General features: G+C 41.3%; 1 protein-coding gene across 2 annotated transcripts; it reads left to right on the plus strand.

Moving 5' to 3' along the window:
* The first annotated feature begins 1187 nt into the window (after positions 1 to 1187).
* On the plus strand, positions 1188 to 8660 carry LOC133214818 (zinc finger protein 79-like). 2 transcript variants are annotated; one of them, XM_061358137.1, is made up of 5 exons: positions 1188 to 1369; positions 2169 to 2241; positions 3949 to 4611; positions 6327 to 6428; positions 6511 to 8660. In XM_061358137.1, the coding sequence occupies exons 2-5, from the start codon at positions 2169 to 2171 to the stop codon at positions 6816 to 6818; spliced, it is 1146 nt and encodes a 381-aa protein (XP_061214121.1). In that variant the 5' UTR covers positions 1188 to 1369; the 3' UTR covers positions 6819 to 8660. The 2 variants fall into 2 exon arrangements, with proteins under 2 accessions (XP_061214121.1, XP_061214114.1); XM_061358130.1 differs by lacking the exon at positions 1188 to 1369 and adding an exon at positions 1719 to 1747.
* The last annotated feature ends 7985 nt before the right edge of the window (positions 8661 to 16645 follow it).

Consider the following 16645-nt stretch of genomic DNA (forward strand, 5'->3'; position numbering starts at 1 on the left):
CTATTTTTTTTGAGTTAGGCAATTATATTTGACTCTCAGGTATAATTACAAAGAAGGGGGGCTTACAAGTATTTTTCTAAAATCCGTTTCAACAAAACCAAAATACTTTTTTATTATATTTGTTTTAGAATCATAGAATGGTTAGAGTTGGAAAGGGCCTTAAGATCATGTACTTCCAAACCACCTGCCATGGGCAGGGACATCTCACGCTAAACCATGACACTCAAGGCTTTGTCCAACCTGGCCCTGAACATCGCCAAGGATGGAGCATTCACAGCTTCCTTGGGCAACCCATTCCAGTGCCTCACCACCCTCACAGTAAAGAACTTCTTCCTTATATCCAATCTAAACTTCCCCTGTTTTTGAACCCTTTACTCCTTGTCCTATCACTACAGTCCCTAATGAAGAGTCCCTCCCCAACATCCTTATAGGCCCCCTTCAGATACTGGAAGGCTGCTATGAGGTCTCCACACAGCCTTCCCTTCCCCAGTCTGAATGGCCCCAACTTTCTCAGCCTCTTTTGACAGACTTTAACCATGTTTTGTAGAAGAATGGCTGTCAAAAGCAAACAGAATATTGTTTTTTGTTTCCATATTCGAATGGGAGGGTGAGCTCTTGATCTGTGCACACGTGGTACGGAAATGAAGGTCAGTGAAAAAGAACTGACAATGTCCCAAGGATAAGATGGGGAAGCAGAACTGCAGGGATTTTAAGGTGTGGAGAAGTCCAGCTTGTGGAAAAACTGGATGAACCTCAGTACCCAGGGAACCCAGGAAAGGAAGGAGCAGAACCCAGGAGTCGCTTCTCCTGCCCTGCTCCCAGCCTGAAGCATTACACATGCAGCACATGCAAGTCCATAAAACAACACCCATCCAGGCATGTTTCCGAGGAAACGTGTGCCTCTAGGGAGGTAATTCATGCAGCTCGAGGGAAGGGTGCAGAGCCTTCCAGCATGCTTCCTCACCACACCATGTTTGCCTTCCAGCATGTTTCCTTACCACAGCTCCTGCCTGCCGGCGAGGGAGCTTGGGGCAAAGGCACTACTGGGCGGTTAGTTGCTGAAGCTCCATGTGAAAGGGTGAACCACCACGTCCATTTTTCTGTCGTTTCTGAGCCTTTGAGAGCTGCGCCCTCTATTTGCCGCGGTATCTGCTGCACGTTCCCCGTTGCAACAGGACCGACTTCCTCTTTGCCTGCCTTGCTTCCTTACCTTGCCAAGCTGCACCCCGGTGGGCATTAAACCCTGTGGAGAAAAGCTCGCACTTCTACAGGGGAACACTGCCCATTCTCAGAGCCGGCACGATGCCCTATTTACACTCTGTGCCACACAGGCGATGAGCAAAACAGCCCCACTCACAGCAACGCCTTGGTGAGGGCTGGGTGAACCCAACGAGTGAACACGGCCAGAGTGCAAAGGAATGGAACCGCAGAGTCATCCATCTCTCACCACACGGGACGATTAAGGCGAAAACCCCTCCGTATTTTGAGGGGTGCCAGTAGGGCAGGGGATCGGCAGCAGTGGCCGGGCGGCAAGCTCCCGGGGAGGGAGGCGGCCCTGGCTCTGCCGGCTCCATGCGGGAGGGCGGGGTGGGCGCACTGCTGCCCCGGTGCCACTTGCTGCCTGCCCCGGGCAGGGGAGAGCCAGCAGCGGACTCGGGGAGGAGCAAAGCCACGGCCTCTGTCTTAACAACCACCCTGGGAGCCCGCGGCACGGAAGGGACGGGGCCAACCGAGAGCAGGCCCGAAAGTGCTGCTCCGAGGTTTTGGAGAGGGGTAGAGCGGCTCTAGAGGGAAGCGGGGAATTGATGGCGGGTGGAGGTGCTGCTTGGAAGAGATTGAGAAGGGGGAGGTGGTGAGGCTAAGGAAAGAATAGGACCCTGGCCCTCAAACAGACCTTGTTGGTGCTACAAGGGAGGTTGAGGTTGGGTAAGACCGCTTTTTATCACACTGATCTCTTGATTAAGCTTCCCAGCTGGTAAGTAGCTGAAATTCAGGGTTTTCTAACAGTCTCATCACTCAGTTTAGGTTGTGTTCAATAGGAAGTCCAGGTTTGCCGTTTTAGGTAGCCCATGAGTACTGCCAGAACGCACTGCACCTGTGTCTGCTCCTCTCCTTCTGTCTGTGCGGGAAAGGTTAGATGCTATATGTCGTCTCTTCTGCTCTCCTAGATGGAGCCAATGATAGAGTCGGTATTCGCTGTCCTCCAGGAGGCTGGGAAGAATGACATTGCAGGATATACAGGTGAGGTGTAGCTCTGCTAGTTAAATTTCAGAAGTTTGAGGCTCTTGTTCCTTATTCTTAGCTGGCTGTCCTTGGTTGCTAGGATGGTGTGGCATGCTAGGCTGGGGCAAGATGCTCAGTGGTACTTTGTCTTTTCTTTCTGCTTCTTGTGCCAAACAGCTGTTTTAAAGTAAGATAATACAGTTAACTTGGGGTGAAGGAAAGCCAGCACATTTCTATTCAGGCTTTTTCACTGGTGAGGAGGCTCTCAGGGAGGTGCAGAACTGCATCTGAGGAGTGTGACTCCTCAATGCTAGCTATAGATGGGAATGGAGGGTTGTTCAGTTCCGTTTCATGTTACAGACTTGGGGTCTACATGAGTTTCTGTGAAGTCAGCTCTAGAATGAGGGAATGACTGCTTCTGTGAGATGGAGTCATCTTCATCCCTCCAGGAGAAAGCTGTCTCTTGGATATAGTCCCTTAATGTAAGAGATGAGACTCCCTCAGTAAATGGGTGGTTTTGTTTATCGCTGGTGTTTATGTCTTGGCACATATGGCCAAGTAAATAGCATTTTGTCTTTTGAAGGGCATGTTACTTGTAGAATTCTGTTTCTTGGTGTCACAGAGGTAGGACTGAAATTGCACTGCAGAGTTTTACTTTGAAGGTAGAAAGGATGTATGTGTATTGTGAGTAACTGAATGTTTTAATGCTAGATCAGAGATACTAATGGCTAAGTCCTGTACTTGAGTTAATAATAAATATTTTAAGATGCCTGCAGAAATTGAACTTGGATAAGCCTGTGTCAGGTGATCCTTACAATTAATGATGAACTAAATATAAAATTTAGTCAGAAGAGTAAGATAACTAAAGCTTACTGTAGGGTGCATGGTCATACAAATTCATTTGTAAAATACCTAGGTTGCATTTTTTTTTGAAAGAAAGGACCATGTTTGAATGTTTCTTGTGAACTTCCTTGAAATGCCTTTTATTTTGCTTGTCACTACAGGAAAAATAGGCGTCACGCTAGATCTAGATATTAAAGACATAGTTAACTGGCAATTAGTTTGGGTTTTTTTTAATCAAGAAATAATTCCTTTGACTTCTGATGCATGACAGTTTCCCTGCAGTAATTTCAACTGATCTTGTTTAGGGAAAAAATGCTGATGTGCCAACCTGTAAAACAAGTAGTTTAAATGGTGTTAGTAAATATTAACTAGCAGAAGTGAGAAACGGCCTAACTTCCCTGTTAATTTTGCCTGACAAAGGTTAAGGGGACTTATTTTGTGTGGAGCCATCCCCACCCAAACGCACAGCTTTAAAACAGAGCGTTAATCCTAATGTAGCAGGCTATGAGGCATCTGAGCAAAGTCTCAGACAAATAGCTAGAAGTAGGTGTTCGTGACAGGTAAGGTGTTTCAGCATGTTCCTTTGCCTTCCTTCATTTTGGCAGTCTTCCTTTGCCATTCCCTGAGGGCAAAAGGAAGACTGAGGAGAGGAAGAACAAGGAAATGGGGAGGGGAGGGAAGAGGTAGGTTTCTTACCTCTCTTCTTCCTTGAGCCACTTTTCCTTGTCTTTTTGTCTCAATCTTCATAATTTCCCTTCATCTTTGGAGAAGGGGACTCTGGTGCAAGTTGTTGCTAGGCCTGGAAAAATCAGTTATTTTACAAGGAGCAGTTTACCTGCATTAGGGAAAGAGTAGTGTCATATTGCTCTCTTCCTCTATCAGGGGACTGCATTTTGAATAACTACGAGGAAGAGGAAGGAATCCCTGAAGAGCTTAAGCAAGATGTACTGCCTCAGCTACCAGAAGCCCACAGCCCAGACATGGGGCCAGCCAGTCTGCAAAGGCAGCAGGAGGAAGCCTGTAACAGCCCCTTTCACCAAAAAAGAGGCTTCAGGAAACCCACCCTCATTACTGATAGCCAGAAAGCACTCACAGAAGAGAAACCCTGCAAGTGTACAGAATGTGGGAAGGGCTTTAAGGGGTGTTCCAGGCTCCTGAACCACATGCGAACCCACACGAGAGTGCAGAAGTTTAAGTGTGTAGAATGTGGGAAGAGCTTCAGCAGGAAGGCCAGCCTAGTGTCGCACCAGAGAGTCCATACAGGGGAGAAGCCCTACAAATGCAAAGAATGTGAGAAAACCTTTGGCCATGCCTCAAACCTTACCGCTCACCGTAAAACCCACACAAAAAAGAAAGCCTTTTCCTGCACCACATGCAGGAAAAGCTTCAGTGGCAGTGCAGCTCTCTTCCACCATCAGAAAGCCCATATGGATGAGAAGAAGTTCTTTAGGTGTACCGAGGGTGGAAATAGCTTCCGTCTGTACTCCAACTTCATCAAACATCAGGGGACTCATTTAAGAGAAAGAGCCAGTGAACAGACAGCAGGTAACTGAATTAAGATCTGTTGAGTTTTATTTCAAGCTGTGCAGATTCACAGGGGATATATTGGATACTCTGGTCTCCATTTGTTCCTAAACACTTCTTTCTCCTTGCTGTGGTTGTGAGTATTTTCTGTTTGGTTAGGGTTCCTGCCTCTCCCCTCTTTTTTCCCCTTTCTATATTATATGTTTATCTCTGTCATTGAAGAAGTGCCTTAAAAATGCCAAAGTTGAAAATAAGGCAATGCCAAAGTTGAAAATAAGGCTTTGCCATGAAGGCTGCCTGGGACTTCAGACTCTAAAGCTCTTGGATCCCATAAATTCCTGCTTCATAGTGTTGCCTGTTGTCTAGAAATAGATCTTCAGAAGTGCTCAGCTAACAAAATACTAAGTTTAGGGAAGCAGAAGGAATTTAGGATAAGAATCAGGGCCTTGATAATTTCTATCAGTTATTTTGTTATGTGTGGATATTAAATGAGCAGCTTTTAGTTGTCTGCAGGGGGAAGTCTCTCCTGGCTAACCCTCTGTAATACTGATGGCATAGTACAAGCTGTCAGGCAAGGGGATTGATTAGAGAAATTTTGAGATTTTGCACTATTCTACATTTTTGTAATGACCAGAAACTCCATGATAAAAACTAATATTGTGGCTTGTTTTCTGTTGTACTTTTACATGGGTAGTCCCTTAATACTTGGTCAAAAACATTTTAATTTTTAATCTTGGGTCTTGCCTAGCTACCCCTAGAATTGTTCTGGATGTTGGGGTCTCGACCACATCATGTAACAGTATGGCAATTGAGACGTGAGGCTGTATGTTACGTGTGTGAGACTTTTCAGGTTTGGTTTGGTTTGTTTTCATTAGTTTTATTTGAGTTTTCCTACTGAAAAAAAATTCTGAGCAGGAGAACATTTCATCTTAACAATGGAAATAATAACGAGCTTCTACTGAAATGGCAAAACTGAATTCCTAAGGTAGAGTTTGAGAACACTCAGTCCATAGATGTAAAAAGGTGGCCTAGTAACTCTGCTACTGAGCCTTAAAGATGGGACCTTTCACTTCTAATGATTTTTTTTCTTCTGGAAATTTTCTTCTGTCTCAGTTTTTTTCCTTTTGTTAGATTGAGGAGTTTATAATTCATAAGAAGAAAACAAAGTCATTTTTACAATTAATATCAGATCAGCCTAGTAGTATGCCTGCATCAAAAGAAAGTGTATGAACTTATCCTGGAGTACCTACTAGCTACTGCATCATTGTATTTGACGCTGTATGATAAAATTGCTTTTGTGATCAGCCTTGTAATGTGTGGATTCAGAATGAAATTTGATTTCTGTATCTGGTACTATTTCAAAGAGGTTTATGTATTTATAAATTGAGTATTTTACTGAATCTCAGCTGTCCTATTCCTTGCAGCTCATGCTCCGGCTTTGCTTCCTTTCCCTGCTTTCTCCCCAGAAAAATAAAGGAGGGGAGAAGCAACAGGAAAGTATCTTGACTGTGATAAAACACAAGCCTGGGATGTTTCAGGGAGCTATATCTGCCTTGTCTGCATTCTGGTTTGGTTTAATTTGGGCCAGCATCTGACTTGAAGTTTTAAGTTTAAAATGTGAGGGAGAGGAAGGGTTGTTACTGATCTGCCTTTTCCTTGTGTGCACGCATATTTGAAATGCTGACCTAGTAATTGGTGGTAAAGTGGGCTCTTGACTTATACTGTTTTGCTTTTAGATGCAAACCGTTCTGGATTTACATCTCTTCATCATAAAGAAGAGCAAGGTTGTGGTGCAGGGGAACCTGAGACAGTTCACTTGAATCTTGTTCTTGAAGAGTGTAAGTAGAAAAAGGCTTCTAAATTGTTATGTGAATTATTCTTACATAGCAAGCATTAACATTCTTTTTTCTGTTTGTACAGTGCAGAAAATGAGGGAAAATATGGATATGCTTCTTCTAAATCAGCAAAGTCAGCTGCAGGTCCTGCAAGAAATTCAGAAACAACTGACCATACTTCTCTCAGGCAATGATCTCATTAATTCAACTGTTTGTACTTTACGACTTCTTCTAGAACGGCAGGCAGCTGCAGCAGCATCTCTTTTATTTCCCCTTCTTAATCCCAGCAGTTTTCCCCCTGAAAATGCCAGTCTCTTATCCCAGTCATCACCTGGAAGTCTGCCTCCCACTCCCTGCTCAGTCTCTCAAAATCCTGCCTCTTCTACAGCTTGATCAGCTTTGTGCTGTGAATGTATCCAATGTAGACAAATGTGGCTATTGTTTTGTGCTGTTTTGTCATTCAAACATATTATCTCTTGTGTTGTAATGTTGAAATTGTAGTAGCTGTGAAGATGCTGACCATACACTCAAACCTGGAAAGATACATGCCTTGGATCCATCAGCAAACAACAGCTGGCCAAATCCACTGCCCATTCATTTGTTGTGGCATGCAGACATTTTGACCAGTAATGTGTTTTGTCAGGACAGCTCAAGATCTTTTATCACTGGGGTGTAGTTAAGTGCTACATCCTTATATAAGATGATGCATAAAACTTAAGCGTATTTTTCTACCTGGTACGCCTTCAGTATGTACTTGGGCAATTGAACCTCTCCTAACAAGCTGAAGCTGATGATAAAATCATCAGGGGTGCTTTAAGCAGCTCCTAGTAAGTCTGATTCATGTAGAAGTAAGCAACGTGTAAGAAGTTCAATTTAACTGCACTTCTGTTCCCAGCATCCATTTGTGAAAGGTTCCTTCATTCAGGAAGGCTTTAGATTAGGTGACTATAGCTGTGTTTTAGGCCAGCATCACTACTGAAACTGCAAAAAGTATTTTATGGATTTTTGCTTAAAATTAACAAACTCCCACCCCTCTCTTCCCCCCCCCCCCAAGCCCTAAACCAAACAAAAACCCACCAACCAAAAAAATAAAACCAACCCCAAACAAACCACCACCCCACCCCCCCAAAAAACCCCAGACCCAAAACCTCAACACAATACCACCATTCAGGTCTACTTTGCTTGTTAAAAGTTTGAGGAAAAGCCAGGTTGGTTTATAGAACACTTGTTCTTTTGTTCAAAGGTGGACTTGCTTGAGTCTCTTTTTTATGTGTGCTGTTACATCCTGTTTGGATTATTATTACAAATTGTTAACTACAGTGTGTTAGTTCACTGATGTTAGGACTTGGTAAATAATTACCTGTTGGGGAGGAGCACTGGAAAGCTCAGGTGCACCATCTTGTCTGCAGAGGAGATGGTGATGTTTATTTTTTGCTTCTGTTCCTGCAGGACTCTGATATGGGTCCCTTTAAAGCTAATAAGTGTAGGGTTTTAAGAAGTGTTAGTTCTTTCTACCCCTTTTTTTTCTCTCAGTGACTCAGGCTAGTAGCAGTGTCAGAGCCTTTGAGTGCCAAAAAGCTAAGTGTGACTTAATCTGACAACAGTTGGGATAAAGAAATTTAGGGGCTATGCCAAAGTCTTTCTCTTGAACTGACATTGTGTTTGTGGGTTGTTGGTTTTGTGTTTTTTTTATTTTGGTAAAAGGACTGTTAGTAATTACTAAAATCAGATTTAGATTACAAGAATGGGAAGCATTTCTTCTCCTAACAAGTTGTCTTGTTGGTGACAGTGCAGTGATGTCAGATTTTGGTCCAAAGATAAAAGTCTGTGGGATGATGCGTGACTCTCTTTCTCTATGTGTGCACACAGACTGTGAAAATTACACACTGGTTCTTATTATGTAGGATTTTGTATTAGCCTTAACTCAGTAGGATATTCATCTAAGCCAGACTGAGAGACCTTAAAGGGCAGTCTTCTGGTGTGAATTTGTACTGAAGTGTTTGGTGTGTGTTTTCCCCTCAGTTGAGCATATTAATTGTGTGGCTCTAGACTTAAAAGCTCCAATAACAGTTGCTGATGTTCTATGGAAACTGTAGGATGCCTGCCATTCATAATTTCTTGAACGTTTAATGTAATTTTGCTTAGAAGCTGAATCCCCTCTTCAAAGCAAAGTTTTGTATTGTAGTGTTTTTTAAGATGTTCAGTATTAAAATGATGTGTTTTTGTTAGAAATGAGTCTTTCTTGAGTGTCTGTGCTTTATAAAATAGAACCAGTGTTTAGACTTCAATACCCAAACCAAAGTTCAGTTACTTTAATGTATGTGCCTCCTTCTGCTTTCCTCTTTCTATCTTGTCTAGATGCAAAAAGATGTAAAGGTATCTCCTTGCATTTCTGTCTTTGGAAGCTCCTGAAAAAGAAAACGTAGCTAAGTCTGCCACTTCTGCAGTGTAGATCAGGTAGGAGGAATCTCTTCAAGGGCTTAGGTTTAGGAGGATTTTTGCCTCTCAGGAGGGAGTCTGTATATGATGTTTCTGTTTGTAGCTGATAGGCTTGGGAGCAGTTTGTAGGAAACCAAAGGTGAGCTGCATCCTTTTGTATTGGTGCTTTCTAATATGTTTGTTGGGTCCCATCTGAATTTGAGGATTTAAGTCTTGAAATGCCTCTGGACTGCAGATGTGCAGAGGACTGAAGGAAATATTTATAGAGAGAAGCACAAGAATCCAACATACTTACTATTTTTGTGTTACATCTCTCTCCTGTGTGAGAGTGAATGCTGGAAGTCTTTTCCTCCTGTCCTTCCAAGCACTTAAGTTGTTCTGAAAAGCATCTCTGATGCTAAAAATACACCTCTTCCTAGGTGGACTGGGGCTGGGTCTTCTTGCCCATGTTGGAAGGTAGGTAGAATGCTTCTTCCTTTTCTCCCTTACAGTGCTGTGGCAATGATATAAAAGAGTGTGTGGGGCAATACCAGACAGCATGCCAAGGATATTAGAGAACTTTGCAGTGTCCGGGAATATGTAAGAGGATATCACAGATGCTCTCCTCATGCAGGTGTACTTGATGTTGGGGACTGGACAGTGTGTAGACAAATGAAAGGTAATCTGGCAGAGATGTGAACTCTTGACAGCTGTCAATTCCTAGGACTGGAGGTTCAGTATCTTACATCATAGAATTGTAGAATAGTTAGGGTTGGAAAGGACCTTAAGGTCATCAAGTTCCAACCCCCTGCCATGGGCAGGGACGCCTCACACTAAACCATGTCACCCAAGGCTCTGTGCAACTTGGACTTGAACACTGCCAGGGATGGAGCATTCACAACTTCCCTGGGCAACTTGTTCCAGTGCCTCACCACCCTCACAGTAAAGAGGGTGCCTAATGAAGAGTCCTTCCCCAGCATCCTTGTAAGGCCCTCTTCAGACACTGGAAGGCTGCTATGAGGTCTCCACACAGCCTTCTCTTCTCCAAGCTGAACAGCCCCAACTTTCTCAGCCTCTGCTTCTCTTCAGACATGTTAAAAGAAACCCAAACTCCCTCTCCCCCTCCTGTCTCCCCCCACCCCCACCCCCCAAATCCATATGCAGGGAAAGGTCTGGAATTCATTCATTCCATGCTCAAAATGTTGGAGTACTGCAGGCAGGAAAATACAGACTTTTCTGTAGTTTGCTTTCCAAAGGAAAACTCTACTAAAACATCCTGGCTTAGCCATGTGAAGGAAGTGGGAGTCTAAGATCACATTTAAGTATTTCCATTCCCTTCCCGTTCCAGCAGCTTGGCACCAGTGAGATGTATTTGGAAACACAAGTGCTTTCAGTGCTCTAGTGCTGCTCTTCTGACAAACTGTAAATAGCTTGCTCAAGGCTTAGTAGAGTTGGGGATTTGATGTTTTCCTCCACCTCAGTCTTCTGTGATTAACTTGTGTAACTGCTCAGATCTTACTGCTTTAGTCAAGTAATGACTTTTTGTTGGTTGGTTGATTTGTTTGTTTCTCCTTAAGCTTTTGTTGTTGGTGTTTTGTGGTTTTTGTTTGGGTTTTTTCTTGTCTGTGTTTTTTGTTTGTATTTTTTTTTTTTGGTGAAAATGCCTGATAGTTGCCTGACATCAAGCAACAGATCAGTACATACCAAATTCAGGACCTGGAAGGGCCAGTGCTGTTTCCAGTAAAGTCTCAGAGCAGAGCTGCCGTGTGTGCAAAGTCCCTAAAAAAGGACTCCATGAAGGGTATTATGTTAGAATTTAGAGACACTTTTTTGTCTGAACTCCTTGGAGAAGTTCACTGCCATATCCCCAGTGACACTTGCACCTGACTTGTACCTGATCTCTGATCAGGCCTGTTATCAAGTGAGTAATCCTGCTGTACAATCACAGGCAGCATGAATACTGTTGGCAGCGCAGTAGAGAGCAGTAAGTAGCTGACCTAAGCATATCTCTTGTCCTGTTTTGTGCAGGAAGGTATAAAATGGGCAGAGGAGGTGAAGAGTGAGAATGAGTACGGTTGTGGCACATGCAGAGAAATAAAGACAAGAAAAATACCAAATACTGATGGTTTAAAAGAAGCCAGTTAATTATGGGGAGCAATGTCTTCCTGCTTGACTGGTCATCTGGCCACTTTCTTTGCTGCGGCACAGCTCAGGAACAATCTCTGCCCTGCTCCTTATTCTGAACTATTTTGGGACTGTGGCTGTCAATATCAAGTTCCATTTGTAGAGTCCAGAAGTGTGTTAATCCGTCAATCCCGTTATCAGTTTCTCTACCAGCAAGTGGACTTGGCACACTTCCTGCAGTCTGAGCCTGTTGGTGTCTTCCAAATATTTTGGAATTGCAGTCTCAGGTAAGTGAGGGTGATGGCAAGAGCCTCAGACATGATCCATTATTCTCTCTGGATTCAGAGTTACCTAACAAGTAAAAAAGTAGTAGGTTATTAGTAGTACAGTTACCCAACGGTAACTGTTTTCTGTGATAGAGAATTTACTCCGCAACCTACTAACAGTGCTCTTGCTGATTTCATTCCTATAACCTGTTATTAAGATCACTGGGTAACTTTTATCACCGTTACACAATCCCTTGGTGACTTACATGGAGATTGGGAATAATATTAACATATTGCATGTCTACATTTTACTTGTATTATTCAGACTGGATGCCACACTTAATATCATACTAACAGTTTTCTGATGAAAGCAGTGTTTTTATAGGCGATTGTTGCATAATCTGGAGACAGTTTAGTTATTGCATGTGAACTATACTCAAGCCAGACATGCCAGAGTAGGTACTAGATAATCTTGAGGGCCTTCTTCAGCCTTATTTTCTCTGAGGTTCCTCAAGAACTGCAACACTTTTGTCTTCATTAGTGTCCGTCTTCAGGAATTCTATTGAAGGGCGAAGGAAATGCCTGTCTTATGTTATTATGTGAGTATTCTTTATAGTCTAGCTAGGTGTTAGTGCTTTATTCTGTTCCTACTACAGCAAAAACAGCAACTGGTTTGCCCCCTTTTTCCTGAACTCTACAAATAATTAATAAAAACAGTAGTTCTTTTTTTTTTAAAAGAAAGCTATTCCTTACAGTTTTGTAAAAAATCATGACAAATAAAGCAAATCTGGGGAAAATGCACGTTCCCTGTTGTGTACAACAAAGCAAAGAAAGGAAGCGAGGGAAGAAATAGGAGAAGGCACTAGAGGAAGAATGAGCTGTTGTAGTGATCTTTTAAGCTACTACTGGCACAGCCATTACTGGTCTTTGTATCACAGAGGATCATTGCCCAGATCTGGATAGGGATGTAATAATTCTGGGACTGTTGCTGGAAATGTGGGCTACAGAAAATTCCTGACTGATCCAGCCACTCCAAGGAGGAGCATGCCCCTTCTCTCTTCTTTCATGTTATGGGATGGTAGCTGCCAGTCCTAGAGGCTGAACATGGTTAGGGAACATTAAGTGGGCAGTTCAACAGCACAGATCCTGGGGACACACTCTCACAGGTAAGAAACTCCTAAGGTGTTCTGAAATGCAATTCAAGAGACCTCTGGACAGTGCTTTCCATCTGGGTCCTGGTAGCTCACTGCATTTGAAATGAAAGTTTCTGGCAGGAGTAGCAGTCCTTATTTCCCAGTCCCACAAGCCCACCTCTCCTGTGCCAGCCTTTTTTCTGCCCAGAGGAATCATGTCTGATCTTTGCAGCCTTTCTCTCTGTTTATGTACAAAATACTGCCATGGTACAGTTCTGTGATGGGTGCATCCTGCAGCAAAGTAAATGGTACTGTTTCTTGTGCTTTTAGTAGCAGCTGCCCCTTGGTGCAGCTCTAAACTAAATGTTATTGTTTTGTCCAATTTCTGGTTTTCAGGTCATTTTCCTTTATTTCTCAGAATAAAGTTTGAATTGAGGAGGATGTCACTCATTTTATGGCAGCTTTAGGTGCTGCTCATCGATCCAACTTTTCTAGTCCCATTTTCTGCAATGGTTAATTCCATGTGTACTTTAGAGGATCTAAGTATCCCATTTAAGGGTTGCAGAGGCTACTTCGCAGTAAAACTGGATTATTTTCCCTGGACTTCATAGCATATAATATAGGAGTTAGTGACTGGTGGTGTTGGACACTTCAATGTGTCTGAAGTTGTCAAAATTATTAATGTTTCCAGTATCTCACTGAATCTAGCCTGTTGGTATTGTAGTAATTACTGTCACAGAAAAATGAATAAAGAAATGAGTTATTTTATTGGCTTAGTGGGATTTGAGCTCTGTGGCATGATAGCTTGTAAGACCACATGTAGGTAACAGAGATGCAAAAAAAATACTTTGTTTTTTTTATTCATCTGTCAAGTTCACTAAAGAAACTAGTGGTTCTTCATGCACAAATAATATGCAAGTAATTAACGAGCCTGTCATAATACATCAGTGGGATATAAAGCTTTGATATGGCATTTTATAATTTTAAATTCTCAAGTTTGGAAAATGAAAAATGTTACATTTATATAAAATCCTTTAAAAACTATTTCTGAAATTAGCCTAATAAGTCTATATTGGATGTCCATGCCAGTACCTTTAATTTGAAAGACATGATTTTCACTAACTTCAGTAGGAGCTGTGTCTTCTAATTCAACAGGAATGTTCAGAGTTCTAAGTAACTCTGCCTTCTGCAGTGCTTGCAGCCTTTCCACCTCAGGGTTAGCTGCAGTTTTAAAGAACATTCTCTGTATCCCATCGTTCAAATCATTCTTGAATCTGCCAAATCCTTCTGGTGTGTGGTAACACATAATACAGTTTGCCAGGTTAGCATTAAATTGCAAATAAGTATTGTGATTTTGCTGACATGTTTTGCATTAATTTTACGGTATTCTTGTCTCAGCAAGAGAATAATCATGTGCGATAGTATCAAAAGCCTTTTAAAGCATTGACTCTATGCCAAGTTCAACTCCTCAGTTTTTAACAATGCTTTTCACTCTATTGTAAGAGAAAAATTGATATGACATAATTTGACTTTGGAAATCTATACTGTCTATTACTCTTTTTAACTGCTATGTGACTGCTACATCTTATTTCAGTATTGTTCTTGTACTGAAGTCAGGCTCACTAAAAATAGTTCCAGGTTCTTTTTGTATTTCCTGCAGTCTGTCTTTTACAATCCTGCTGTTCTTCCTGAGCAATCCATGGTATCTACCAGCCTGCTTCAGCTTGCTCAAGGCTACGGGTGACATTAAAAAAATCTAGCCTAAGTTCTCTGTAGTCTCTTATCTACCTGCTCTAACCTGAGTTCTTACCCTTTTGTTACTGATATTGCGTTAACTATGTCATTTCTGCAGTTCTTTCTAGCAAAGACACGCATCTTTATTTCCTTTGTTGATGCTACCCCCAGTTACTGAACAGTCAGCTCTTCTTATAGTCTTTGACTTCCAATCAATAATGCAGAACGCTTTCACACTATTCTGCTTTCCATTTACATTACCTTTTGTTGCTTGGCTGTACTTGCAGTTGCCTTTTATTTTTTTCACATTATTTTATGTATTCTGACCTACTTGTCGCCTCCTGTGTGGTTCCTGTGTGTGACTGCAGACCAGCGGGGAAATTCGTGGCTTGTCAGATTTACTCTCTTCACCTTTTGTCCTTCCTCTGGTTTAAGATAGTGCATATTTGTGAGCTTAATGTCATTTAAGAAACTGCTAATGTTCCTATTGCCTGTTAGCTAAAGATTTACTTGCCTTGGGATCTTACTGTCATTCTCTAAGCCTGCAAATAATCGATTTCTGGAAATAATGTGTCCTTACTTCATTGTTCTCTGTAGGCATATTTGCAAGTATCACTCAAGCTCTATAATAACTATAGTGTAGGCTTAAGAGAGACAAATACTACAGTCTTGTGGTAAGGGAAATGCAGCTGATTTCATATGCCTTGAAAATGAAAAAATAAAAACAACACCACATAGGTAATTTTACAGTACAACGCTTAAAGACAACATAAACTGTCCATTTAACAAATACAGCATCTAGTAGGCAACTTCTGTGATGTCACAGGAAGATACAAAAACTTCCCATGCTCTAGTAGCTTAGTAATCATTATTTCATTTCCATCTTCCTATAATGTGCATTGGATTCTTTAGATGTTTGTGTTTTAAATGCTTCCTGTGTTATTTCTCTATGAAAATACTTGTGTGTGCTACACCTGCTCTATTTTCCCATATCCTTATTTGTATATTCGTTATCATGTAGCCAAGTATTCAAATGACAGCATCTTTAAATATGTTCCTCAGGCATTTACACCATGTTACTGTATATAGTCAGGCATTTACACCATGTTTTGTGTGTGTATACATATATATGCACAGAGAACATTTATAACAACATGTATATTTTCCTTCTATCTGTTTTACAGGGAACACTTTAATAATACACATTCTTTTCAGTGTCAAGTTTTCCTTTTGCAGATACCTTTCTCAGTTTGTTTTCATAAGATCTGCAAGTACAAATAGAAAGATCTTAAAGAAGGAAAATAGGCAGTGAAATAACTATTTCTACTTAACATATTTGAATTCTCTTCTATTTTGCCTTTCATTTAAAATACACCAAAGCGAGGCAACATAATCATTTCTGGTTATTTTTAGATTAAAATAGACTGTTTATATAATAATGGCTGATGCCAGCATTGGCTGATGTGTTCACAAATGTGTATGAAGTCTGACATATAAATGCAAAATATACCAAGACTAGAAAATACAGAACTGTCAAATCTAACTTTTAAAATGTGTATTACCACAGATGGACAGATGAATACCAACTTGTTAGTAACTGTGGTGCTTCTGCAGCTGCCCGGCTCCAAGCTGTCAACCCAGGGGTGTTCTTGCCTGCTCTTTGCAAAATGTATCCTCCTTTTATCATCCTGAAGTGGGCAAAATAACTTCTCAGAAGGCTGCTTTCTGTCCCTCTGTTCTTAAATGCTTTCAAAATGCTTTGGAGAAAACCAAAAGTAGTCCAGCTGCCGTTCAGTAAGGAAAAGCTACTGGAAAACAGGCCATCATGATTCATTTCCTTGCCCTTTTTAATTTGGCTTTTCTCAATGTTCAGATCACTGGTTCACAAGTATAAATGTTGAGATTGGTTTGAATTTCCAAGGTCTAGAATTTTGAATAAGAAAATTACAATTTTTGAAAATGTGTCATGCTTCACCTTCCCACCTCACTTCATAAATTATTCTGTTTTTAAAGTCAAACATTTTAAAGTCCTTTAAGATTTAAAGAATCAGAATCACCATCTTATAAATTGGTCCCTTTTTGCACACAGTGACACAAAGCCCCTCATCTTGGCAGAGCTAATACTTCCACAGACGAAGAATGTCATCTTGTTAAAAAAACAAAGCACTTAAGGCTAAGGAGTTCAGTGTGTAGTCATGACTATACAAGGCAGCATTATCTCTAATTTAGGCATTGGATCAAAATCAAAATTTGAAATATTATCAGTACATTTCTATAATTCTACAAGCCAAGTAATGTCTTAATTTCTTTAGTAGTAAATATAGATTTATATTTAAAAATCAGCTAGGTTTTTTAAATTATGATCATTGACTATTCCATTGCCATTATTCACATTTTTGTGACAATGGTGATTTAAATCTTGTTCACAGAGAACATTTTTAAAAAGGTCCTTCCCACCAGCTATACACGGCTCTTAAAATGAAGAAAATTAAAAGAGAAAAGGGGGAGTGGGAGGGGAAGAAACCCATCACAATTACCAGATAAG

This window comes from Neopsephotus bourkii, unplaced genomic scaffold (assembly GCF_033783945.1).
Source record: "Neopsephotus bourkii isolate Nb327-2 ecotype Australia unplaced genomic scaffold, CSIRO-AGI_Nbou_v1 NB_107, whole genome shotgun sequence".
NCBI lineage: Eukaryota > Metazoa > Chordata > Aves > Psittaciformes > Psittacidae > Neopsephotus > Neopsephotus bourkii.

Coding starts and splice junctions, on each gene's coding strand:
- LOC133214818 (XM_061358137.1), top strand. CDS start 2,169: ATGGAGCCAATGATAGAGTCGGTATTCGCTGTCCTCCAGGAGGCTGGG. Junction 2,242..3,948: donor TGACATTGCAGGATATACAG/GTGAGGTGTAGC, acceptor TTCCTCTATCAG/GGGACTGCATTTTGAATAAC. Junction 4,612..6,326: donor AGCCAGTGAACAGACAGCAG/GTAACTGAATTA, acceptor TTTTGCTTTTAG/ATGCAAACCGTTCTGGATTT.